Source organism: Mus pahari, chromosome 12 (assembly GCF_900095145.1).
Source record: "Mus pahari chromosome 12, PAHARI_EIJ_v1.1, whole genome shotgun sequence".
Lineage (NCBI taxonomy): Eukaryota > Metazoa > Chordata > Mammalia > Rodentia > Muridae > Mus > Mus pahari.
In genome coordinates this window covers 1,166,408-1,190,965 of record NC_034601.1, presented here as the reverse complement: position 1 = coordinate 1,190,965, position 24,558 = coordinate 1,166,408, and the positions used below count along the sequence as shown (strand labels likewise).

Genomic DNA, 24,558 nt, shown 5'->3' with positions numbered 1-24,558 from the left:
CAAGGCCTAAGACCCTTGCCTACAGTTGACTCTGTGGCTCATCCTAATGTGCTACAGGCCACAGCATAAATATTCTATGCTGGATAGTGAAGGTGCCCTTAGGTCCATCTGCAGGAACAAAGCTCTACTGGGGACTTGAGGTCCAGGGACCTCTCCTGACTCCCTGCTTAGCCAAATTCACAATAACAATTGATACTTGAGATGTTCCCAAGAACATACTAGAATTGTGTCCTAAGAGAATGTGCTGATTCTAAACACACTTCACCTATGGGTTTGTGTTGGATAGGCCATGGTGATCTACTAAGACAACCCATAGCTGCTTTCCCACACTTGATGACCTGATGACCCCTGTGTCCTTGACAGCCTCTATATATAGGTCACCTCACATCCAGAAGGCAGGGGCAGATGGAGGCACTTTCTGCCAAAGGATGTCACAATCCACCAATACCAAGAGGCACTGAAATGTGAGCAAGGCTGGCCTCAGGGCCAAGCAGGAGCAAAGGAGTTTCCCTGCTATGTGGGAGCAGCCCAGCTTCCTTAAGTAGCTACTTAGAAGTTGTAGTGGCTGTTTTTCCAAATTCCCAAATACCAAATACAATTCCCAAATTGTAAGTCTGAGAGACCCACTTCTACCCCAGATTTCAAGCCCCCAGTATGAAGCTTCAGACTTCATCCCAGCAGAGCAGAGGAGGAACTAAGCAACAGCCTCAAGCTCCAGGCCCACTGCCAGTAGCCAAACCGTGCACCCTACACTTAGTGCTCTGGCCTGATGGGGAATGTGCCGCTGGGCACCTAGACAGTAGCCTAGGTCAGCTCCAGGCAAGCATCTGTCTGGCAGAGGGCCACAGAGGAAGAAAGAATGAATCTCAACTGAACTAGACTGGCTTCCCTGGGCCCCTGCAGGGAGCGGCCAGAGAGCGGACTTTGTCCTTTTGCAAGCAGCTTGTCCTGTCTTCCTCAGGCAAAGTCCACCAAGGTGGGAAAGAACCTAGGGCCAGCAGGAGGCCAGAAGGGAGACTAAGCTGGGCCTGACCCCTACTGGGGATTAGCAGAGCAGAGTTTAGAGCCAGAGAGGACCTGGGCTCTGAAAGGGTCCACTAGGTATCAGGGATCCCCCCTGCCCCCAGAGACAGAGGAAGTCACTGCCCAATGTTAACACAAGACGTGGTGCTGTTACCTGGTAGGTAGATGTCAGCAGGAGGGACTGGCTGGCTGCCACCATGATGCTGCGGACTGCCATCTTGCAGGACATCATCAATCGAGGGTACTCGGGTCCCTGCAGCAGGCAGAGGAGTGAAATTAGGACACTCAGGTAGGGAGAGGTCCTTGTGGTCCACTCTGACATCATAAACTCCATAGACCACGATGGTGGGCATATGCATAAGGTGAGAAGTTTTGTTTCAAAACCAGTCTGGTTGGTGCCAGGTGGTAGCTGTCCTTTTCTCTTCCTTCAGCTGAGCAGTCAGGCATGGCCCCATTACCCCAAGTGCTGGTGAGCTGCAGGGCAGCCTCCTGGAGCAGCTCTGAGGGCCATGCCTCACACAAGTTCTTAACAACTTGAACCTGCATTCCTAATCCCTGTAGAATTTTCTGCCTAGGTAAAGAGCCTGCATAGTGGGAGGAACCTAAGCCCTAGGTGGGAAGTTGAGGCCCTGCCTGAGGCAGGGGACAGAACTACAAGGCCAGGCTAGAAAGGCTGAAGTGACCATATTGCTCTTAGAGGGTGCCACCCCACTAACACTGAGGGTCAGCCTCCTGCAGATGGGCCTCTTATGAGAGGACCTCTCAGCAGGATGTAGGATACAACAGAGCAGCGACAATTACATGGGGGTTGGGAGGCACAACATCATTCTGTGGGCCTCACTGCTAGTTAGGGTCATGTCTGAGTCAAGTGGCCTTGGGCCTCTCCTAGATGCCAGTCCTGACTCTTTTTGTTTGTTTGTTTCTTTCGAGACAGGGTTTCTCTGTGTAGCCTTCAGCCCTGACTCTTTTTTTTTTTTTTTTTAGACTAGTCAAGTGCAGTAGTGAGAAGGGGGGAAAGTGTAGAACAGGAGTTCAATCTGAAACTTACTGTGAACAATCAATTGAGATAACTCACTACCTTCGGACCAGCCCAGCCCTGACTCTTGCTTTACTTTTCTGTCCAGCAGTAACATGGCAAGGACTAAGCAGAGGCAGACTTGAGGAGGTTCCTTATCACCCAACATCACTGGCAAAAAGAATGGGGGAGCCCAAGCCTCCTGGGCTATCATTAAGCCCTCCAGTATAGGGAGGTAAGGAGGTATCAGCTGCCCTCAACTCATCAGGAAGACACAGCCAGGAAATTCCAAAAAACATCATGACAAATGGCTCCCACACATGGGCAGACCTTCCAGCACATTCTGTGCTGTCCTGTATCACAGTGCCCTTACCATCTCTGCACACTGATTGTCCGGGTTCCTGAAGGCATGAGTGGGGATGGGAGGTGTATATCCCTAGCCAGGACCCAAAGCTTGCCAAGGGCTCAGGGTCAGACCTGGGAGAAGTGGCTCACCTTGCTTTAGGGATGGCTCATCCACCACCTCTGTTCCGAAACTCTAGAAGACAAAGAGGAAAGGCCTTTGGTGCAAACGTCCTCAGGTCAAAAGGGCCAAATCCCTGAGACTAAGCTAAGGGCATTGGGCAGCAGATGCCACAGGGATGCAAAGATGTCACTGGAAGCTACGCTTCACATGTTGGCATGCCTATAAGCTTCAAAGTGACTCCACCACAAGGCACCACAGCCGGGTCAGGGACACTGCTTGTCTGGTTGTGTATCCGTGTGGCGCTGCCTCGAGAGCTGGGGAGAGGTCAGGATCAGGGTGGGAGGCCTGGGGAAGGTGGCCAGGGCCTCACCTTGAGAAGCAAGCCTCACCTCAGGGGAGCTGCTCTCCCGCAGCACCAGCTCCACACCGCTTGGTGGGAGAGGAGCATCCAAGTCCTCTGAGAACTTCTCCTCATCCTCCTCATGGATGGGGGATGATGGAGACCGCAGGGTGCTGGGGAGAGGAAGGAAGCAGGGCTGTAGGACAACTGTATAGGAATGCAGTCCTACCAAAGCCACAGGGACCAGCACCTTTTGCACATACTCCTGGGGACTGCGAAGAGGCCTCTGTGGGAGAGGGGAATCTCTGCAAAGATTCAAAAAGTGAGCCTGCTCAACAGAGGCTGCCTAGGGAGCAGTGTACTTCAGACCTGACCAACCAGAAAGCCGGGCCTGCCTAACAACCTCCTGCCCCACAAGGACACCAGCACAGGCCTGAGAGCCCAACACTAGGAGACACACTGAGCCCCAGGAAAACCGCAGAGGGGACTGTGTCTCTGGAGTTGTTCTGCCATAAACACAGAGTACAGGGGCCTAGGCTGCTTGCAGAAGACATACCTTTCCTTATACCTTTCTCCTTGAAGGCGTCAGCATAATAAGACTAGGCAGCCATCCCATGCTAAGTCTCCAAGAGAGCAAAACTGACTCTTGCGTGGCCTGAGGAATGTGGTGCTAGAGCCTCTTGTGATACTGAGGACAGAGCTGGAGCTCTGTGGTAGAACCCTGGCCTGGCATGCACATGGCCCTCCAGAAACCCACAGATACACAAAACCCATTTCTGACAGGAGATCAATATTGAGGGCACATAAACCTCAAAAAGTTGTACTCCAGAAAACAACTCATCCAATCAATAAATGAATTCAAGGCAGTTTGCAGAAGAAATACAGCCTGAGTTGTATAGCACTTGGGAGAGAGAAGCAGGAAAATCGGGGCTCTAGGCCAGCCGGCCGAGGTTACATGAGACCATCTCAGAATCAAAAGAGTAAGGTTGCCAGAAAGTGGTGACATGCACCTTTAATGTTAGCACTCCAGAGGCAGAGGCAGAGGCAGGCAGATCTCTGCACCAGACGCCAGCCTGGTCTGCAGAGTGAGTTCCAGGATAGCCAGGGCTACCCAGAGACCCTGTCCTGAAAAACCAAACCAAATAAATTAGTTGATGTCATTTGCAGGAAAATTGATAGAACTAGAGATTACATTTTTTAAAAAAAGAGCCAGACTTAGACTCCCTCACATGCTGCAGAATCCAGATTTTAATAAGTAGGGCATGAAAGCAGAAGTGGGGACTGAAGAGAAGGCTCAGCAGTTAAGAGCGCTGACTGCTCTTCCGAAGGTCCTGAGTTCAAATCCCAGCAACCACATGGTAGCTCACAACCATCCACAATGAGATCTGACACCCTCTTCTGGTGTGTCTGAAGACAGTTACAGTGTACTTACATATAATAGTAATTAAATCTTTAGACCGGAGCATGGGCCCACTGGATTGAGCAGGGCTGACCAGAGTGAGCAACCTTCATTCCCAGCAACCACATAATGGCTCACCACCATCAGTACAGTTACAGTGTACCCATATACATAACATAAATAAATATATACATAAATAAATCTTTAAAAAATATTTTAAGAAAAGCAGAAGGGGACTATGTGGGGGAGAAGTCGCCAAGAGGAGGCAGTGACAATATAGGGTAATGAGGGTGTGCATAAATGAGATGACTCAGGGAGAAGGAAAGAAGCCAGCATGGGGTGTGTGGTACAATAGTGATACAGATGTGTGATCACCACTGTTTTGTATGCTAACTAAAAATAAGATTAAGAAAAAAGGACAACCTAGCAAGAATACCCATTTAAGTTCTCATGCTACTATAAAAGCAATTAGGTACAACTGGCTGAAAGTCGTAGGTCATCCGATACAAACAGATAAGCCGTGGACAGAGTCGCTGCTCAGAGCCTGGAGAGGGAGCTCACATGTGGCTCAGCCAACATAGTAGTAAGGTGTGCTGCCTGTCTGGTACTGTCAACCTGATACAAACTGAAGTCATCGAGTAGAGCTTAAGGCCATCCCCATAGTTTTCTTAGTGAATGACTGATAGGGGAGGGCCCAGCTGGCCCAGCCCACTGCAGTGGCGCCATCCCTGAGCTGGTACTCCTAGGATCTATAAGAAAGCAAACTGAGCAAGCCATGGGGAGCAAACCAGGAAGCAGCTCCCTCCATGGCTTCTACATCAGCTCCTACTTCCAGCTTCCGCCCTGTTTTGAGTCCATGCCATAGACGTAGAAGTCAAATAAACCTTCCCTCCCCAACTTGCTTTGGTCATGGTGTTTAATCACAGCAAGAGAAACCCTAACTAAAAAAAGACACAGGTCTACCCGCCCACACCTCAGCTTTCACTGCTGCTTCTTTGGTGAGATATGCTTAAGTAACCAACTGCCCAAAATTCCAAGATTCAGATCAGCTCCCTGGGCAAGGACATGGCACAGGCCTGTACAATTATTTCCTGACAGCAAACAATTGGTGTGACTGTGGCCTTGTGAACACTGGGAGCCTCAGCACAGCACTTTCTCTGCTCAGGGCTGGCTATGACCGACTATGGCAGAGTCTAGCCTGCTGCTGGGCCTTTTGCATCCCAATTATCAAGGAACAAAATGCACCGTAATATTCTGTAAAGTCACAGCAGGCCCTCCTCCCCGTCCTTGCTCTCCCGGCTCTCACTCACGAGCACCTCACCAGGGAGGTCGGACACTGGCCTCACCTGTCTGGAGACTTGCTCTGTGTCTTGCCCTTCTGTAGGCCACTTTCCATGATTCGATCAAGTCCAGCAAGGGGACAACTGGCCTGGGAAAGACCATCCGATATGCCTGAGTAGGTGATTTCCTCATAGAGGGGAGCTGATGGAATAGCCGGGGAGGCAGCCCGTAGACCATTGAGTGCCTCAAGCAAGGAGATGGGTTCATAGCCAGGTGGGATACTGTCAGAACTCTGTAGGGATAAAAGCCAAGTGAGGAAGGACTAGCCAGGCTCCTTGCCCACAGCCATGAAACCCCAGAAATGGGACATTCTCCTCCCTAGACCTGCTTGGTTGTGTCTCCATCATGCCGCCTTCCAAGGACTCAAGCCCCATCTCTTATCAAAAGCTCCCTTGCAGGATAGAAGCCAGCCTGCTCAGGATTCCCTCGGCCACCAGCTCCAGCACACATCCCAGTACCCAGATGTCCAGAGTGATCATTAAGGTCTGCAAAAGCCACTGTCCCCATTGTTACCAAGGTCCTACGTAGCTTGCTGCTCCCACCTTGCAGAAGTGGAAAGTGTGAGGGGTTAGTGAAAACAGGAGAACTCAGGGCCAGGCAGAGCAGAGCCATGCCAGAGGCAGGAAAACCAATGCTGCTCTAGACCAGGGGAAGTGTGGCCTCCAGGGAGCCCAAGCAGGGGGACAGTGGGGGTGTGGGTAGGTGCTCTACTGCAGCCTCTCTTAAAAGGAGATAGGTCTGGCAGGGGTCAGGGAACAGCGGGCAGGCCGTGGCGCTCTGGAGATGACTGCTGCACTGCTCCCTCAGGCTCTCACACACCAGGCAGAGAAGGGCAGAGCTCATGAGTGCTCACACAGGAAGTACCTACCCTGTGAATTACAGGACAGGACAGCACCCCTGCAAAATGTGATGTGCACCAGATTGGTGCTGGTCCTCTGGCTAACACTCATCTCTTTCCACCTGCCTTCAACTTCAAGGTGAAGAATTGCCTCCTGCCCCACCCCCTCCATCAAGGACAAACGCATTATTTCCCAAGCTTCTTCCTTCAGTTACACTAACTTTCAACTGGCTCTGGCCACTACCTGACTTTTGCTCTCTCTGTCTGCCTAGGGTGCAGGAAAAATATCAGAAAACCAGAGTCCTCTGCCCAAAGAGCCAAACATCAAGAGACAGGCAGCCAGGGCGCAAGCCGAGCGAGCATGCAGGGAATGCTGTGTGCCAAAAGGAGCAGCGCTACCAGTTCCACCGTCAACATCCATTCCACTGCCAGCAAGAAACAAAAGGGAAACAGGGCAGTCAGGAGCTACAGCGAGCAAAGCTGGAAAGAAGGGCTGGGCCGGGGCTGGCTCCCACCGGGCACCGACACTGAACAACAGACCTTCAGCTTTGCTTGTGCCATAAAACGCCCTTCCTGGGCAGGGATGCCGGGACTAGGGAGAGCAGATTTGACAACGTGTGTTAAACAGATTAGCTTGGGGTTAAGATGACCTCCCACACTTGATGGTTTAAAATTAAGGGTTGAGGCAAAACGGAGCTGTATGACCAAACACACTTACTGTTTCCCTTTTAGGTTTCTTGCTGGCCAGGGAGGCAGGGTGCGACTTTGATTTTTTAAAGGGACACTGTCAAAATAAAAATCACATGTTTTACAACTTCTACCTCCACATGGCATGGGGACTAGCAGGGTGAGACAGGCTCTGGCTCACTGCCTCCAAGCATACCCAGGAACTCCAAAACTATGGTGGACTTAACACAACAAAAGTTCTGCATCAGGGCTCCTCACAGGCTGCCTGCACATATCAACAGTTCCTGGGAGTCCTGCAGTGGGTCCCACACAGAAAGGAAAGGTACCAGATCTGTCCTCATCCAAACCTAACCTACTCATGGTCTGGGTCTCCCCAGAAGAAGAGGTCTTGGCCAAGGTGACATGAGAGTGGCTACTCAGCCAGCCTCATCATGACCATCTGGAGACCTCATCTGGGTACTTCACAGGAATGGCCTTGACAGAGTGACAGGATAACAGGGCAGAGAACAGGCACCCACTTAGGTTCTCAGACGCCTGCAAAAGGCAGGTGGTTCCCAGAGCAGATTAGAGCTTCTGGCTAATTACAAATCAAGGTTGCATCTACTCTGCAATTGGCTCACTCAGAATAAGAGGACAAACAGGAAGGGATCCATCTGACCTTCAACCACCAGGGCAAAGCCCACTGACACACCCAGCACTGCCCAGCACCAGTGGATCCTTCTGCAGCATTAGACCCCCCCTTCATGGGGCAGCCTAGCTCAGAGCCATTTCTCCTATAACCAGCAAGCACACGGTTGGTGAGTGTATGGTTCCTCAACCAAAGCCCACACAGTATGCTAGACAGCAGAGCTGTGGCAGGGGCCCTGTGTGTGTGGCAGGGCAGTGGCCCACTGGAGCAGGAATGCTACACCTCTAGTCCAGAGGCCTCAAGGAAGCCTCAATGTTTGAAAGAGAAGCCAAAAACATCTACATTTCATGGAACACTTCTAGGCCTTTAAATGTTGGCGTAGGCCAGCTGCCATGGCACGTCCTTTAATCCTAGCACTCGAAGGCAGGGGCAGGTGGATCTCTGAGTTTGAGGCCAGTCTAGCCTACAAATGAGTTCCAGAACAGCCAGGGCTACACAGAGAGAATGTGTTTCAAAAACAAACAAACAAACAAAAAACCCAAAAAACAACAAACAAACAAACCCAACAGAACAAAAATCCAACTGTTGGCCCAGTTTTCAGAAGTCTACTGTAGGAGAGTACAACACATCTGCTGCTCTTGCTGGCTGTGAATAAATGAAGCAGGTCTTCTGGGAATGAAGGCTTTGTCCCTGGATTCCCGGGCCACAGAGCTTATTATTCTTTCCTCTTAAAGTGGAGGCAAGCCCATCAGAAGCTACTGGTCCCTGTGGCAGATGTGCAATGGGAGCTGAAGACAAGGTCTTGTCCCAGGCTGAGCTCTCCCTTCCTCCCCTGCAGACTCCCGCCCATTTCTAGGTATTGCTCTCACGTGTCTGGGCACTTATGCATGCGTCTCATCTTGTTATTCATGCCTTGCTCTTTAGGTCTATTAATTGACAAGGCCCTCCTGACCCGCCTGCTGCAAGGCCTTCGTAGGCAGGCTGTAGAGGGCGCCTCCAGGCTGAGGCCGAAGCCAGCCGGCAGACAGGAAATACAGGGGCCTCACAAAGGGTGCTGCCTAAGTCAATGGTGGAAACGGTGGCAAACACTGCAGGCTCCTGTCCGCACAGCACTGCCTGGTCCTTCATTAGTACCTTGCAGGGTGCTGTGGGGAGCCATGCCTACCTTGTAGATAAGAAGGAAGATGAAAAGCACTTACAGAGTGCTCATCGTGATCCACACTTTGGGCCAAGACAGGGCTGAAGGAGATGGGAGACAGGGCCCCTGGCTTCTTCCGCACAGCCCGGATCTGCAGGAGGGCTCGGAACGCTATAGCAGGAAAGAAGAAGAAGGTGTGAAGAAGGACGAAAGTTCAGAGGCAGGGGAGACACTAGAGACTGTGCACATCCACCACATTTTGCCACTCACAGTGCCAAGAAACAAGGAACATGTTCCACATCAGAAGCAGAGGGAATCCTTAGCAGATGGAGAACTGGCAATTTCTAAGGGCAGCTGAAAGACCAACAGCTGTCTAAGGTCCCCTCTACATGTAACAGTAGCTGTGGCTGCCACTCATATCAGTAGGGTGAAACAGTGGAGACCACAGAGGTCTACAGACTACAGGCTTCAGCCTGTGAGCTCTTCAGAGGGTGGGACAGGAGCAAGGACATGTGATGACTACCAAAGACAACTAGGATGGATACTGGTTATGTAGCAGAAGGGACAAATTAGGACAAAGGTCATCTAGTGTCAGCTCCGCCCATAAATGTGGCCTAGCAGGAAACAGTGTGACATTCCAAAGAAACAGTGAAGGGAGGTGAGGTCAATGAATGTGCCATAAATCAGGATCAAGTAAGGCATGCCATCAGCCTGTATCCTGGTGCTGTGGAGAGCAGGCAACAGGATAGTGGCCCTTCTATTCACATCTGTATTAAGTTCTGCTACTTTCCAAATTCCACAGCAGGGCCCTTTCTACCCATTCCTCCAACCTTAGCCCTACATACGGCTGCCATCTTGAGCATACCCCCTCGCTGCAATGGCTGTGTCTCCTAGTCCCCATGTGCTTCCAGCACTGCACAGACACAAAGCCTGTACACCCTGTTCATCTAGGGTCCTACAACAGCCTCACTTCTCCACAATCACTTGTACTTGGATAGATAGCAACCAGAAAGGAAGGGCATGCACTGTGGACAGAACTCGTAGCTCCACCCTTGCTCCAGCCCTGCTGACCTCTGGGTCCCGCCAGCACACTCCCTGCGTGGCCCAGGAGGCCAGGTCTGGTGCTTGGCTTCACTAGCTCTATCACGTCCACAGGCTGAGGACCTGAGCAGCTGTGTATATTGGGGTGGGAGGTTCACAGTGGGACAAGCTGAAAGGACTGCTCCAAAAGGGCAGTACATCTCGGCCACCGGTCACTGCAGACCCTCTATGCAAGAAGAGTACCTCTCCTTTGTCACACGTGGGTAACAAGGCCTGCAGAAACTTAGGCTGGAGCAAGCCAGCCCACCTCAGACACTGTATTTTCCCTTTCTGTATGCACAGCCTGTCTCATGACCAGAAGGAACTGCTACAGTGCTAACTCACACATTATATGGATACACACTTGACTCTCAGGGACAACTACTGCGACACACTGCTTTCAGACAGTAAGGTCAAGAGCAGAAGTCATTTCTGACGGTTTACTAGCCATGAGCCTGGGTGAGTTTCCTTAGAGTCTACAATGTGGGCAACAACCCAGCGTCACTTGCCGACTTCCTACCCACCACAGTGTTCTGCTTTTGCCTCGATTTAAGGTTTTCAAGAATAGTTCCTATGTAACCTTGACAAGATTCTGTTCAGAGCGTAACCTGCTTGGTTCAAGTGTCACCATGCTTCTGCCTTGGAACACTTCTCTACCTTCCTTCTAATCTTTCCCCGAAGGATCAACACCATGCCTTGCATGGAAACTCGTGGTGTTTCCATGTTTCATGCAGTACGAATGGCAGTCCCCAAATCTGCATCTTCACAATCAGAACCCTGGGTATGCTCACGCAGCCGGCAGATGGGGCAGTTGTTGGCCTGGTACCGCAGTGTATCAGCACAGGAAGTGCAGAGGCACAGGTGGCGGCAGGGCAGGATCAGCGTGTCCCGCAGGTCTGATAGGCACACCACACACTCACTGCTATTGTCACTGTTCTCATCATCAGAAGGCTGTGAAGACAAATATATGGGTGTCAGTGGCTTCGTAAGAGCCTGAGGTGGGCCTGATGCTGCCTAGAGCAAGCCCTCCTGTGTCTAAGTGTGCCACCATCCCTAGAAACTGTGGCAAAGGGAATAGGAGGCATCAGGATCATGTGGAGCCCCTTGAGCACCATGGGGGAGCACCATAGGGGGAGTACCAGGCTCACATGCAGGAGGAACCCTGGCCTCCCCCAACTCCAGTCAGGCTGTAAAGAAGCAGAGAAAGGAAGGGCTACACAAAACTATGTGTCTTTACAACAGTTGGAACTGTCTATTCAGCCAAATCATTAAGCAGATCTAACTTGGAAATACTTTCATTTATATCAGCTTCCAGAAACCACCCCAGGAAGGAGAGTAAGGAACTATCTTAAACATGAACTGGGTAAATGAACTTGCTTATTTACTCGAACACTGCCACACATAATCATCTTTGCACTATCCAGGGCTATCTGAACTACAGCTGCAGCACCAAGTAGCTGCCATAGAAACCAGATTGCTAATCTGCTGTAGTGGCACACACCTTTAGTTCAGGAAGCAGAGGCAGGTGGATCTGTTTAAACTTGTGACCAGCATGGTTTACACGGTGAGTTCTATGACAGTAAGAGCTACATAGAGAGATTCTATCTTAAAAACAAATAGGGGCTGGAGAGATGGCTCAGAGGTTAAGAGCACTGATTGCTCTTTCAGAGGTTCTAAGTTCAATTCCCAGCTAAGACATGGTGGCTAACAACCATCTGTAATGGGATTTGATGCCCTCATCCGGTATGTCTGAAGAGAACAACAGAGTACTCACATACATAAAATAGATCTTTAAAAACAAATGAACAGCCAAGGCTACACAGAGAAACCCTGTCTCAAAAAACCAAAATAGATGATTTAAAAAACAAACAAATAAAGCATAGATGGCTCCTATGTGACCCTGGTGTCAATGCAAGTGAGCAAAATGGGCTCATCCTGGTCAAACTGTCCTGCCTCCCCAGCTCTGGCCATTTCCTGCTCTCCCGAGGTCATATCAAGGTTGGTGCTGACTTCTAGCCTTGTTTATCAGCTCTGGCTGATCTGGGATTCACTATGTATTGTGGATTAGTCTCAAACTTACAGCTTTCTTTCCTCCTGCCTCTGCCTTCTGAGATTACAGGTATACACTACCACACCAGGCTGACTTTCAAAGGCTTTAAACCAGGAGATCTGGCTGGACCACTAGACAGCTTAGTAAGTACAGATGCTTGCTACTAAGTCTGACAACCTGAGTTCAATCCACCAGGATTCACACTGTGGAAGAGAAAACTGTCCCCCACAAACTGTCCTCTTACACACACACACACACACACACACACGTGAGAAATTGTTCTAGTCCTCACACAAATTGATTTACATCATTATATCTTTAAAATAATAATGTAAGAAGCAGCCAGGTTCCCATTTCATTATGCTGCATTTCCCAGGCCCTGCTGAGCCTCCACCATCAACTACCACAGCCTCTAGAACTGTCTAGAATATCTGTCTGTCTGTCTACTAGTCTAGAAAGCTCACTGTCTGTGAGAAGGCTGGAACCAAGAGAAAGGGAAGGTTCAGCCAACGAGGGAAAAGCCAAAATGCATCCTGTCTAGATGAGAAGAAGAGACAGAAGGCTCCTGGACCCAGGCTGCCAGGACAGTTTAGTGATTTAAACATGCTGAGAAAAGGACAAAACATTTAAAAACCAACCAAACAAACAAACAAACAAAAAACCCAAAGGGATTGGGGATTTAGCTCAGCGGTAGAGTGCTTGCCTAGCTAGCAAACGCAAGTCCCTGGGTTCCGTCCTAAGCTCTGGGGAAAAAAAAAACCCTGCTATCTTCTGCTGTTGTTGGGGATGAATGAAGTGTCTCTCTAAAAGGCTTCTGTGTTGGAGGCTTTGACACCCAGCTCTTAGGGGAAGTTCCAGTAACTCTAGGAAGTGGGTCCTCCTTGGGGGCGGTAAATCACTAAAGGCAAGTGCGTGCTTGGGGAGCCAGGAAGCTTGCGCCTAGACAGTCCTTCCTGTCTCTCTTTCCTGGCTACCATGACATGAGCTCCTTTACTCCATCTCACTGTCCCTGCCTGGTAGACTGGCACTTGTAAATCTGTGAATGAACTGTACTTGCTTCAGGTGCTGTTTTCAAGTAGTCAGTCACAGAGACACAAACCTCTAATTGGCTTAACTGCTAAATAGGAATTAAGGAAAAGTGAGGAGCCTGAGTCCTAAAGCTCGAGGGAAAGCCTCTTTCCCATCAAACCTTGTGGGTTCTGAGCCTAGGAAACCTTAGCAAGTTAGCCAGTGAGTAGGCTTCTGAAAGGCAGATGGAAACCTGGGCATGTGGCCAGCCTGGAGCCCAAAAAGTTGCCCACAAGAACGCACCTTAGTCTCCTGGTTGTTCTTGTTCTCGATGCCGTAGATCTCCTGCAGCAGGTAGCTGACCCGGTCCACCTAAAAAGCAGAAAGATGTGCTGGGGTTTGATCAGTCTCCACTAGTGGGTTTCTCTGTACCTAGATCACCTCCAGAGCCACAGGTCCCAGGGAAATTGTGGCTAGAAAGTCTGTGAGACTAGTTGAATTCCTCCTCCTGAGGGAGGGCAGATGTCCCAAACAAGAGGCAAGAAACCCTGCCCTGTCCTGAGCTCACCTAGCAACTCAGAGAGTAGAAAATAGGGCTAGTAGTTCGATATATGCATGCATCTATCCATTCATGCATCCAACCATCCACCCATCTATCCATGCATCTATCCATCCATGTATCCAACCATTATCCATGCATGCATCCATGCATGCATCCATGCATCCATTCATGAATGCATCTATCTATCCATACATGCATTCATCCATCCATCCATGCATCCATCTATCTATCCATGCATCTACCCATCCATCCATCCATGTATCTATCCATCCCTGCATCTATCCATGCATCCATCCATCTATCCATGCATCCATCCCTGCATGCATCTACTCATCCATCCATCCATCCATCCACCCACACATCCATCCATCCCTGCATCTATACATCCATCCATCCATTTATCCATCTATCCATCCCTGCACCTATACATGCATCCATCCATCCATGCATCCATCCCTGCATGCATCTATACATGCATTCATCCATCTACCCATGCATCCATCCATCTATCCATGCAGGCATCCATCCATACCAGAAGGCACAGCTCCAAGCTGCCCACAATCATCTCCATTACCAGAGAGCAAATACTTTGGACCCATTCTGTCATTCACAAGAGGGCTACAGCTGCTGTCTGTAGGCAGCAGAAAGCAAGCCATATAACTGTTGTTTCCACAAGACATGGAAGTCACGTCTAGTAGTCTTAGACACAAAACCAGTCATTTTCTACTTTAAGGCCTCATGCTAACCTGACCCAAAGTGCTCTCAGTTACTGGTTCCCAAGTTCCATGGACCATGGCAACCCTTCAGAAAGCCAGAATCTACTAGCTGGCTTTCAGAAGACAAATGCTCCAACCACAAGTAGGGTCTCTGCCTACCTAGTACCATTAGGATCTGAACCTACCAGGCAGGACTCACTCTGCCTCTCCTCTAAAGGCTAATAAACTCTACCGCACCCTGTAACTTTACAGGTCTCTGGTATCTGGGTAGCCACACACAGGACAACTGCTCATCACAGCCTTGAAACACAGACTCTACCTGTCAATCAATCTCATACTGAAGGTCTCAAATGGAGTAACTGCTTTATGTAGGATCACAAAATGTGATTCCCAAGAAAAGCTATCTCAAATCTCCCCTGTACCATGGGATTCCTCCCCCTTCAGATGCTGACATGGTCTATTCAAGTCTTTGCCGAGTGTTGCTCTATTCCAGTAATTTGTAAGCAAGAGGCAGCTGCCATATTTCTGCTTCCCGTTTTCCTTAGTTCCTCCACCCACTCATTAGCAAACTCTCACCAAGAACTGACTGCAATCTGTGCACCATGGTTCAAACTGGGCAGGACTTGGGGACCTACACAAGTTGCTGTACCACCAAGTAGCTATGTAACCGCCACACACAAAACATAGACCCCAATATCCCAGAGCACAACAGGGCAGACTCAGGCAAGCAGCTCCTTCATGTCTAGAAAGAACAGCCCATGGAGTCCAGGAATGTGTTCAAAGCTGCACTGTATGTGTTTTGCAACCCAAAGGCCCATGATGTTTGGCACTTACAATTTGCTTCTGCTTTAATGGCTTCACGGAGAAGCTGCCATCCACATGCTGCAGGAGAGAGACACAGTTAATCTCACACTGGCCCCTCCCTGCACTCTTGCCCAGCCAGGTGAAGGCAACCTACATTCATGGCTGAAAATAAAAAAGGCTGAAGACAGGAGCCAGGCCAGTGTCTGCATCTGCGACCTCATGCCTGCCTTCTACAGTACCTGGAGCACCTTCAAACATTCTTGTAGACCCCAACTCTCCTGAGTGGTTCTGAGCATGTACAAACTGAAGCCACTCAGCCACTTTCTGATCTTGGCAAGCTACTTCCTGGCACCCAGAAGCTAGAGTCAGAACACAAAAGTTCTTGGGCATGGCTTAGTGAGGAAGATGACACAAAACACACTCAGAGAGATAAAAATATAAGAACAAAATGGAATAAAACAAATTGTAGTGGAATTTTCCCCTAATTAATTGATTGGATAATAAAGATGACCAAAAAAAATATATATATATATCGCTGGGCGAGGAGGCAAGCCTTCTCTGTCCGAGAGAAGAAGAGGGAATGTAGGAGGAGGGTACTTCCTTTTGGACAGCAAAGCAGGCAAAATGTAGACCTGGGACTCTTAGATCTGGTGGTAGAATCTACCAGAATCTGCCACTGGAAGATTTCTTTTTTTTTTTTTTTTTTTGTTTTTTTGAGACAGGGTTTCTCTGTGTAGCCCTGGCTGTCCTGGAACTCACTCTGTAGACCAGGCTGGCCTTGAACTCAGAAATCCGCCTGCCTCTGCCTCCCAAGTGCTGGGATTAAAGGCATGCGCCACCACGCCCGGCTGGAAGATTTCTAACAGAGAAGAGTTGATGAGTTTAGGATGATAGATTCCGCTCCCAGCGGTTGTGTTATCTATTGATTCTAAACTATGATTATCTGGTGTTTTGCATTTCAAGGCAACTCAGGTGAGCTTCAGGGGAAGGGTAAAGGCAGTGGAGCGTGGGCGGTGAGAGTGTACCCCCAGCTAGCTGCGGAAACTGGGGAGTGCAGAGCGATTTGGCAGCAGCTTGCCATGGGGACCGAGAGACTGATTTCAGAGCTCTGAAGAGGCAGAGGCAGAGTTGGTGGGAGAGGCGTTGGCAAGGAGAAACATGCAGTCTCCGTCCCAGGCTATGTCCTGGCCTGGGAACAACTGAGACTGCGAGCCGGTACCAGTTTTAAGAGTTATTTATTTATTATATATAAGTACACTCTGTCTTCAGATAGCCCAGGAGAGGGCGTCAGGTCTCATTATGGGTGGTTGGGAGCCACCATGCGGTTGCTGTGATTTGAACTCAGGATCTTCAGAAGAGCAGTCAGTGTTCTTAACTGCTCAATTGTTTTTGTTTGTTTGTTTTGTTTTTTGAGACAGGGTTTCTCTGTGTAGCCCTGGCTGTCCTGGAAATCACTCTGTAGACCAGGCTGGCCTCGAACTCAGAAATCCACCTGCCTCCGCCTCCCACACGCTGAGGTTTGTCCGGCCGGATGATTTTTAGTAACTTCACACTACAACAACTGTGTCTGGTGATATCTAGGGAAGCAGGCTCTCAGAGCTGGGAAGACTCATCCGGGGTTAGAGCTGAGGCTTTGTAATGTACACGTTGAGTCAACCAAGACCAGGGTTGTCTAGTAAAGTTAGAGGATACTTATGGAAATCTCTGGAATGTCTTACTACAAAATAAAGGTTTTTACTTAACTCCAAATTGCAAGCACTGACTGGAATACCTGTGAGGGACTCCATTCATCTCACCAGAACTTGTTATGAGCACTTCTCCCAACAAGTCCCAAACACAGGCTGCTCAAGAGGTGGGGGCCAGCTCACTCATGTCAACTGCACTTCTGGTCCAAAAGAGCATTCCAAGGCTTACTACAGAGCAGGCTGGCAAAGCTATGCAGATCCCAGAGTGGTCTAGAGACCTGGGCCACAGTAGGAATGGGCTCCGTACTGAAAGCATTTCTTGGTGAAAACCCCAAGTCGCCAGGACTCAAGATGAGTCAGCAGAAATGAGCTGGGGTCCTTGTAACCTGGGCTCTAGACTGGTGCTGTTTTAGCTGCAGTGCTAAGGAATGGCAAAGGGCCTGAGGGAGGGTGAAGTCTCTGGGATGACATCAAGCAGGCATGTAACAAACACCCAAACCTCTGACAAATGAGGATGCATATATATGTACATAGGGCTGGGGTTGTTCTAGCAGGTGGCAGACCCTCATCCACCTCACCATTATTCACTGAGCATCCACATAGCAAACTCAGTGTCGTGCCAGCTCTGAGATGACAAGCTAAAGGCTACTTTTACCCTGACACAAGTACTACCATTAAACAGCAGTTCAGAGGATCAGGAAAGGCCTCCTGTGGGAATGGAAATCTGCCTGTCCCTATCTGGACTACAAGCTGCAGCTGGCAGGATAGGGAGAAAAGAACACACATACTCCAGGCAAGACTGCGACCAGTGCCTGGTAGCACCTGAGGATACTGAACCTGGTGGAAAAGGATGGTGGCTGGAGGAGGGAAAGTCAGTCTGTGGTTAAGGGTCTCCATGCAGGCACCCTAGCCTGTGCTGTCAGGTTCTTGAGGGTCCTAATGGGCTGGCCTTTTTCTCGAACATTCTGCCTCACCACTGCCTGCCCCAGTCCCCAGGAGACAGGGTGGTGGCCAGGGTGGCACTTACCTTCTCAAAGGCAGCCAGGAGCACGTGAGCGTGGCCAGTCACTTCCACAACTAAAGCAGTGAGATAAGAGAGAGAGGTCATAGCTGGGACTTTGTCCCTTTCCCGACAGCACCGGCACAGCCCTGAGTCCACTCCAGTCTTTGCCCTCATCTCAGACTCCACTCCCCACGCTGTCACACGGCTATGAGCTGTATGTGGATTATGGCAGACACCCTGTCCCCAGAAGAGGTCCTTTGATGACTCAGGGAGAAGGAAGCCACTTCCTCCCCATAGGTCCCACACACTTGAAAATGAAGAAGAAGCCGGGCGTGGTGGTGCACACCTTTAATCCCAGCACTCAGGAGGCAGAGGCAGGCAGATTTCTGAGTTCGAGGCCAGCCTGGTTTACAGAGTGAGTTCCAGGACAGCCAGGGCTACACAGAGAAACCCTGTCTCGAACCCTCCCCACCCCCCCACCCCCCCCAAAAAAGAAAATGAAGATGAGGAAAGACCAAGGATGCTCACCATCCCCTTCATCCACCACAGCCTGGATGACTACTGGAAACACACCTCGGTCCAGGTCAAAGTTCAGCTAAGGAAAGGAAGCAAATATGGTCAGGTCCACAGACATCAGGTAGTGAGTTGGTCAGCCTGAGCTGGAGCAGACAGATGGGATCAAGGACATTCAGTGCCACTAAACAGCATAGACCTTATGGCTCCTGAGTGGCTCTCCAAACTGAAAGCCAACTCCTCAGTCCTTGACAACTACTCATGTGCTTTCCATAGCCGAGGGTGTGCCTGCTCTGCACAGTTCCTACACTGGATCATTTAGTGGCTATCTCTTTATGCCTACCTTTTTCATTGAGCATGCTTTCCAGGTTCAGCCACAATTCCATTCCTTTTTTATGTTGCAGAGTTATTCTAGGCAGTGGGTAAGCCACATTGTATTTGCCTGTTTCTAAGTTGTTGGTCAATGGGCAGTTTTAACATGAACACTGTGAACAGTCTCCTGTTTTGGGTGAAATTTTATTATGTAATTGCTTGATGAAAAGTGTCCAGTTCAAGCCCCACCAGAGATGGAATGAGAGCAACAACAAGCTAGAGAGACCACTTGGTCCATGTTTCCCTTTCTAGGCCAGCAGCTGCCTTCTCCCATATATGGTTCCATCCTCACCCACCCCAAGACAGCAGCCTAGGATGGAACAGGTCCCTATCTCTCCACAAAAACCTACTGTCCTGGAACCCCTGGCCCTCACCCTGCACCGGATAGCACAGCAGTACTCAGGGATTCACCTGATCTACACTTGTGGGCCAGTCCCAGGAAACACTCTCAGTTCCTGTTTGTTCCTGTCACAAAGCTGTAGAGGACAAAATTGAGCCTATCCAGTCTCCAGAACCCTCTTGGTATCTTAGGGGAGCACACACATTTCATGTATTCTCACGAAGGAGTTACTAGAAAAATGGTCAATGGGCCAGATACAGCAGTGCACACCTGATTCCAGTTACTCAGTGGCAGAGGCAGAAGGGTGGTGAGCTCATCAGTGGGCCCTGTCTCAAATAAGTACACATGATTGATCCCAGGCAGGCAGACCTCTGAGTTGAATGTTAACCTGGTCTACATGCACTTAGACTCTGCCTGAACAACAAAACCAAGCCAGGCAGTGGTGGCGTTCGTCTTTAATTCCAGCACTTGGAATGCAGAGGTAGGCGGATCTCTGTGAGTTCAAGATCAGCCTGGGCTGAGCAGTGGTGGTGCTCATCTTTAATCCCAGCACTTGGGAGGCAGAGGCAGGTGAATTTCTGAGTTCAAGGCCAGCCTGGTCTACAGAGTGAGTTCCAGGACAGCCGGGGCTAAACAGAGAAACCCTGTCTCGGAAAGCCAGTCCCCTCCCAAAACAAAGACAAACAAAAAGCCCATCCCCGCCCAGTCTCTCTGCCTGCAACTTTTCATAAGATGTGAACTCTCATCTACTGTTCCAGTGCCATGACTGCCTGCCACCAAGCTCCCACTGCGATGGCCACAGACTAATCCTCTGAAACTATGAGTAAGCCCCCAATTCAAGGTGTCCTTTAACAGTTGCAGGAATGAAGCCACACTTAGAATGCTGGCTTCCAACTCAGCCCTGTGCTCATTAACTGAACAAATTCAACCTGAGCCTGTTTCTCATCTCTAGAGGAACAGAAGCCAATCTGAGTACAGGCTGAGTGCAATGCCTGGGACAACATGCTTCACTCAACATAGTTCCTTTTGTGTTTGGAAGCAGGATACAGGCAATAGAGGGGGTAGCAGCAGATGGTCATGTGAGCAGTCGCAGCATCAGGTTGGGCAGGGACACTGGAACCACAGGATGGTTACATCACCCAGGATGGCATTTCCCACAAATTGGGACATAAGAAAGCAAATGACCTTCCTGGGTTACTACCTTGCTCTGAAAGTCTGTCTTGTGTAAGCCTGCACCACTCAGAGAAGCCACTCCAGAGTGCTCCTGCTGATGGTGATGTTGGCAGCTTGCTGCCCTCATAAGGTCATAAACTAAGACCAAGGAGAGCCTCTCATCCAGGAACTGCTTGTTTAGGTGTTAGTCAGGTAAGCTAGCTATAAGAGCAGAGCCCCACCCGGCCCATGGTAGGTTGGAAGCAGACAGCAGCAAGCCTGGGTGCACTGGGCTCTCTAGTGCTTCAGGTGGTCGCCAAGCATTCATGCTCTTCTCAGCTACACTCCACATCCTGGAAGGAGCCGGCTGGGCTGGGTGAACTCGGCACAGAACCAGACAGAACCAGTGGCTAGGGAAGGTGTACAGTCCTGTCCTCCCCTCGCTCCATGATATCCCCATGTTTACAGAGCTCCCTGAGTAGCCCAGGAAAGTGACAGTGGAAGAGGAAACATGCCCACCACCAGAGGGAACCAGAGGACACTGCTTGTTTTGTTTTTATTTTCACATTATATATGTGTGGGTGTTTGAGCTGCATGTATGTCTGTGCACCACTCGCATTCCCCAGTGTTACCTCATCATCCTTCCACTCAGAGAAGTCAATCTTGAAAGAAGGCAGGGAGAACTGCTGGCTAACGCCTCTCTTGTAGTGGACGGTCTCAGATTGCAGAGAAGGGTTCTTACAGCTGTACCTGAGGGCAGCAAGGCAGCACCTGACTCCTGTGGAGCCATGGGCCCCCCACCCAGCTTCCCACCTCCTGTTACTCCTCTCAACTGGCAGCCATTTGTTCTATAGGGACTGAGAGCTTCAACCATCCCAGATAGAATCAGGAAGCAGCCAAGTGGCCTTTGCATTTATAAGAGCCTCCCTCCCGCTGCCAGCTCTGCTCACCATGAGGCTGCCCAGCCAAACTAAGTGGCTATTTCTTCCAGGGCCCATGCCAGCCTGATATCTCTGCTGCCTTCTAGATGGGAAGAACATGCCCACTAGGTGTTTGGTGCGTTCCCTTTTTCTGAATGATCATACTGCAGTACTCACTGTACCAACCCTTCTTCCTAGTTGCTTGCTTCTCAGGCATTTCCACACAGTGTGAGGCCTTCGCTTCAATGTGAGTCACGTTATGAAATGTCCTGCCCTCCTCTGGAGTGTAATGTTCCCTGCACCACCATGCTAGCCCACTGAAGCTGTGCTCTAGTGACTCAGAGACTAGCTTCCTGTCTGTCTTGCTATAGCCAGGCTGACCTTAGAAAACGGAGAGCAGAGCCAGTGTCCCCACTCATGAATACAAGCCATGGCCCTCACTGGTTCCATCCCACCCATGCTTACTGCCCCAGGGCTTCTCTGGGTCTCGAGGACAAAGGCCACACTCAGAGCCAGGGAAACTGGGTGACGTCCCTGCAGTCCTGACTGTCAGTGCCAGTGTGGGAGGGAGCCCCACAGGGAGGTCCAGCCTGGATGTAGTGAAAGGCCAGCCCAAGACAGGAATCTCAGTACTCTAGTCTTTAATTATACACTGTGGGACCCCAGAACCACAGAAAGTTAAGGGGGCAGGAAAGGAACAGGAAGGTCTCCCATCCTGCAGCTCAGGACACAGAACTCCTGCTGGCTATGTTGAATCCCAAGCACAGCCCCTAAGGCCTGGAGCTTCCTCTTTCTCTGACTTGGTGATCTGGTGCTGGTATCAGGCAAGCCAGCTAACTGGGAGGCAAACAGGCCTCACGCAGGTCTCAGAAAAGGTCTACCAGGACTGGATCTCTGGGCAGCCATGTTTAGCTGGCCATCTATCTAGTCCATCTGGTGGCAGGAGGACCCAGATCTTACGTATCTCACAGGACACAGCAGCACTGTTGATCTGGACGGGCTGGGGTGGGCACCCACTGCACTGTGCTCCCCACTTCCTCTGGAGCAGCTCCAAAGCACCTGCCCAGAGCCCAGGGCTCATCTGCTATGGTAGCTCCTCCCAAGACAACTCAGACACAGGAGCTCTTCCCAACTGTCAGCAGACTGGAAGCCCCGAGAGGTCAGCACACCACAAGGGTCATACCGCCTGTAGCAGGTTGATAGTTCACCCAGGGCTTGTGCTGGCCACCTGTACACTCACACCCATCACACACTGGAGTACTGCTACATTAACTCAGGCCACAGTGGAACCTCAAAGAACCAAGTGTGGGAAGTCATCATCTTCCTACTTGTGCAGTACCACTCAAGGAGTCTACTGATGACCCAGTGCCCAGTCCTGAGGCCTATAGAAAAGCCTCGAGTTTTCTTAACCAGTTAGATGTGAACAGCTATTCACAGAAAGTACCCAAAAGAGCTGACCTCCCCAAATCTCATTCCTGGCTGAGGAAACTCCCATATAAGACTTGACATACTCTGCCCACATAAGCAGGCACAGAGCTGAACAGCACTCACAGTCCTCCTCACTCCCAATCCCACAGCTGAGCGCCTCTAAGGCCTTCTCCAATGTAGGAGGGGCACAGACACACTCCTACCCATCTGTGCAGCCACTCAGGGCAGGGTTGGCTTTCTTGCTGACGCAGCCCTGCTGAGATCATGCTGTGGCTGCAAGGTACAAACCCCTAAAGTATTAATACTCATATTTTAAAGAAAATCTCCAAAAGTTCAGAATCATAATTGTGATCTAACATAGTACATAGTATTGGTCTTTGCCCCACACTCCTGGCATAGAGCTCCCAACGTCTTGAAGTTTTCCAGGTGCTGGGTGTCTCTCTATGTAAAGGAGGTGGATCTATGGAGCCTGCAGAGTGAGCTGACGGTGAGGATGCTGCAAAGCCTGCAGAACCCAAAGTGCTGCCCAGGGACTCACACTGCCATGCCGTTCACCAGCTCCTCCACTGCCTGACAATAAATGGTGATAGCCACACGGGCATCGGCATCAAAGGTGAATTCCAGACTGTAGAGCACCCGGGGCTTCTCACCGTCCTCCGTGGGGCTGTCTGCGTCATCTTTGTACCTACCAAAAGTGAGCAGAAGATGGCAGGTAAGGAGCCATAGCCGCAGAAACTGGCCTGCCCACACAGCTGTGAGCATAGAGTTGGCTGCTTAGACATGTCTGCTTTGCTAGCAAAGGAAGGAGGCCTGTTCCCTGTGGCATAAGGCCTATAACCCACAGTCTGTTCCCCTTTCTTCCTGCCCCAGAAGCAAGGGCTAAGTGTTGTTGGTGCGGATGTCTTGGGTTTCAAGCAGTATTGTATGCCATTAACAACAGGCAGGAGCCATCCCATGCATAGCAGCAAATCTGAGCTATTCCCTGGCCTCCAGTGGCTTCCAGACCAGAGCTGGTAACTGAGACACAACTGCTTCGGTGGGAGAACCCCTCATTTAATGGCTCAGGGTCTTGTTACAGAGTCTGAATGCATATGAGAACAGACTGGGCCCTGGAAACACCTCTGGCCCGTTCCCAAGGACAACCCAAAGCCTTGCACCACACAGGGTCCCCAGGAGGGCAGCACTGAAGGAGTTACCTCACAAGCCGGAGAGAGTCTTTGCGAATGTTTACCAGGCTCCTCAGTGTCTTCACTGGCTCATGGGGGGCAGGGGTGACATAGGGAAACTAGGAGAGAAAATACAAGTGAACACTCTTGAACTGATGACTCTCTAAGATGCAGCAGAGAACAGGAGGCAGGACTTAAGGGTTCATTTACTAAAATTTGGCCAGTATGTGGGCTGGGTCGGCCCCACACAGAGTGACTTGGTCACTTAGCCACAGTTCTCAGCATTATGCAGGGTGCTCAGAAGTGGCCATGGTTGGGCCCTTAGGGCATTCTCCTCTAGTAGGTTACAACTCACTACTGCCAACACACATACATGTGTACATGCATGTAATTATACCCCTATATAAAAATACATACAACTGGTGACAGGAAACTATGACTGTACGTGTTCATGTCTTCTGCTAGCAACAATGTGCTGGAGCTTTAAAGGCAATCACCTCTGACGGCATTAAGCAGGGTAAAGCATGCAGATTGTACATGCTCTCGATCATAACCCAGGCAGATCCCCACCTGTCTCTGAATGAAGTAAAAATGAGAACGATTTAGAGGCTGGAGAGATGGCTCAGCAGTTAAGAGCACTGACTGCTCTTCCAAAAGGTCTGCCTTCTATTCTCAGCACCCACATCACAACCACATGTATCTCCAGTTCCAGCGATGTGATGCCATCTTCTGATGTCCATGGGTACTGCATGTGCATGCCTCATATATACACATAAATGATTCTTTTTAAAATTTAATTATTTTATTATTTTATTATTTATTTATTTATTGGTTTTGGTTTTTCCAAACAGGGTTTCTCTGTGTAATTTTTTGTTTTTTTTTTT

General features: G+C 50.0%; 1 protein-coding gene across 8 annotated transcripts in view; it reads right to left on the bottom strand.

The window, feature by feature from the left end:
- The window catches only part of Mgrn1 (mahogunin ring finger 1), a 51,316-nt gene that overhangs the window by 4,402 nt on the left and 22,356 nt on the right, over window positions 1-24,558 (bottom strand). For 4 of the 8 annotated variants that reach the window (XM_029544305.1, XM_029544303.1, XM_029544306.1 and 1 more), the window contains exons 3-16: window positions 23,705-23,793; window positions 23,047-23,193; window positions 20,793-20,910; window positions 18,312-18,378; window positions 17,808-17,857; window positions 15,126-15,173; window positions 13,317-13,385; window positions 10,747-10,906; window positions 8,937-9,046; window positions 7,141-7,206; window positions 5,590-5,816; window positions 2,894-3,017; window positions 2,534-2,576; window positions 1,178-1,276 (exon numbers count right to left, since the gene is read on the bottom strand). In XM_029544305.1, the coding sequence (XP_029400165.1) occupies window positions 1,178-1,276; window positions 2,534-2,576; window positions 2,894-3,017; window positions 5,590-5,816; window positions 7,141-7,206; window positions 8,937-9,046; window positions 10,747-10,906; window positions 13,317-13,385; window positions 15,126-15,173; window positions 17,808-17,857; window positions 18,312-18,378; window positions 20,793-20,910; window positions 23,047-23,193; window positions 23,705-23,793 (1,417 nt within the window). The remainder of the gene's footprint in view (window positions 1-1,177; window positions 1,277-2,533; window positions 2,577-2,893; window positions 3,018-5,589; window positions 5,817-7,140; window positions 7,207-8,936; window positions 9,047-10,746; window positions 10,907-13,316; window positions 13,386-15,125; window positions 15,174-17,807; window positions 17,858-18,311; window positions 18,379-20,792; window positions 20,911-23,046; window positions 23,194-23,704; window positions 23,794-24,558) is intronic. The other 4 variants (XM_021208871.2, XM_029544304.1, XM_021208872.2 and 1 more) reach the window with 1 other exon arrangement.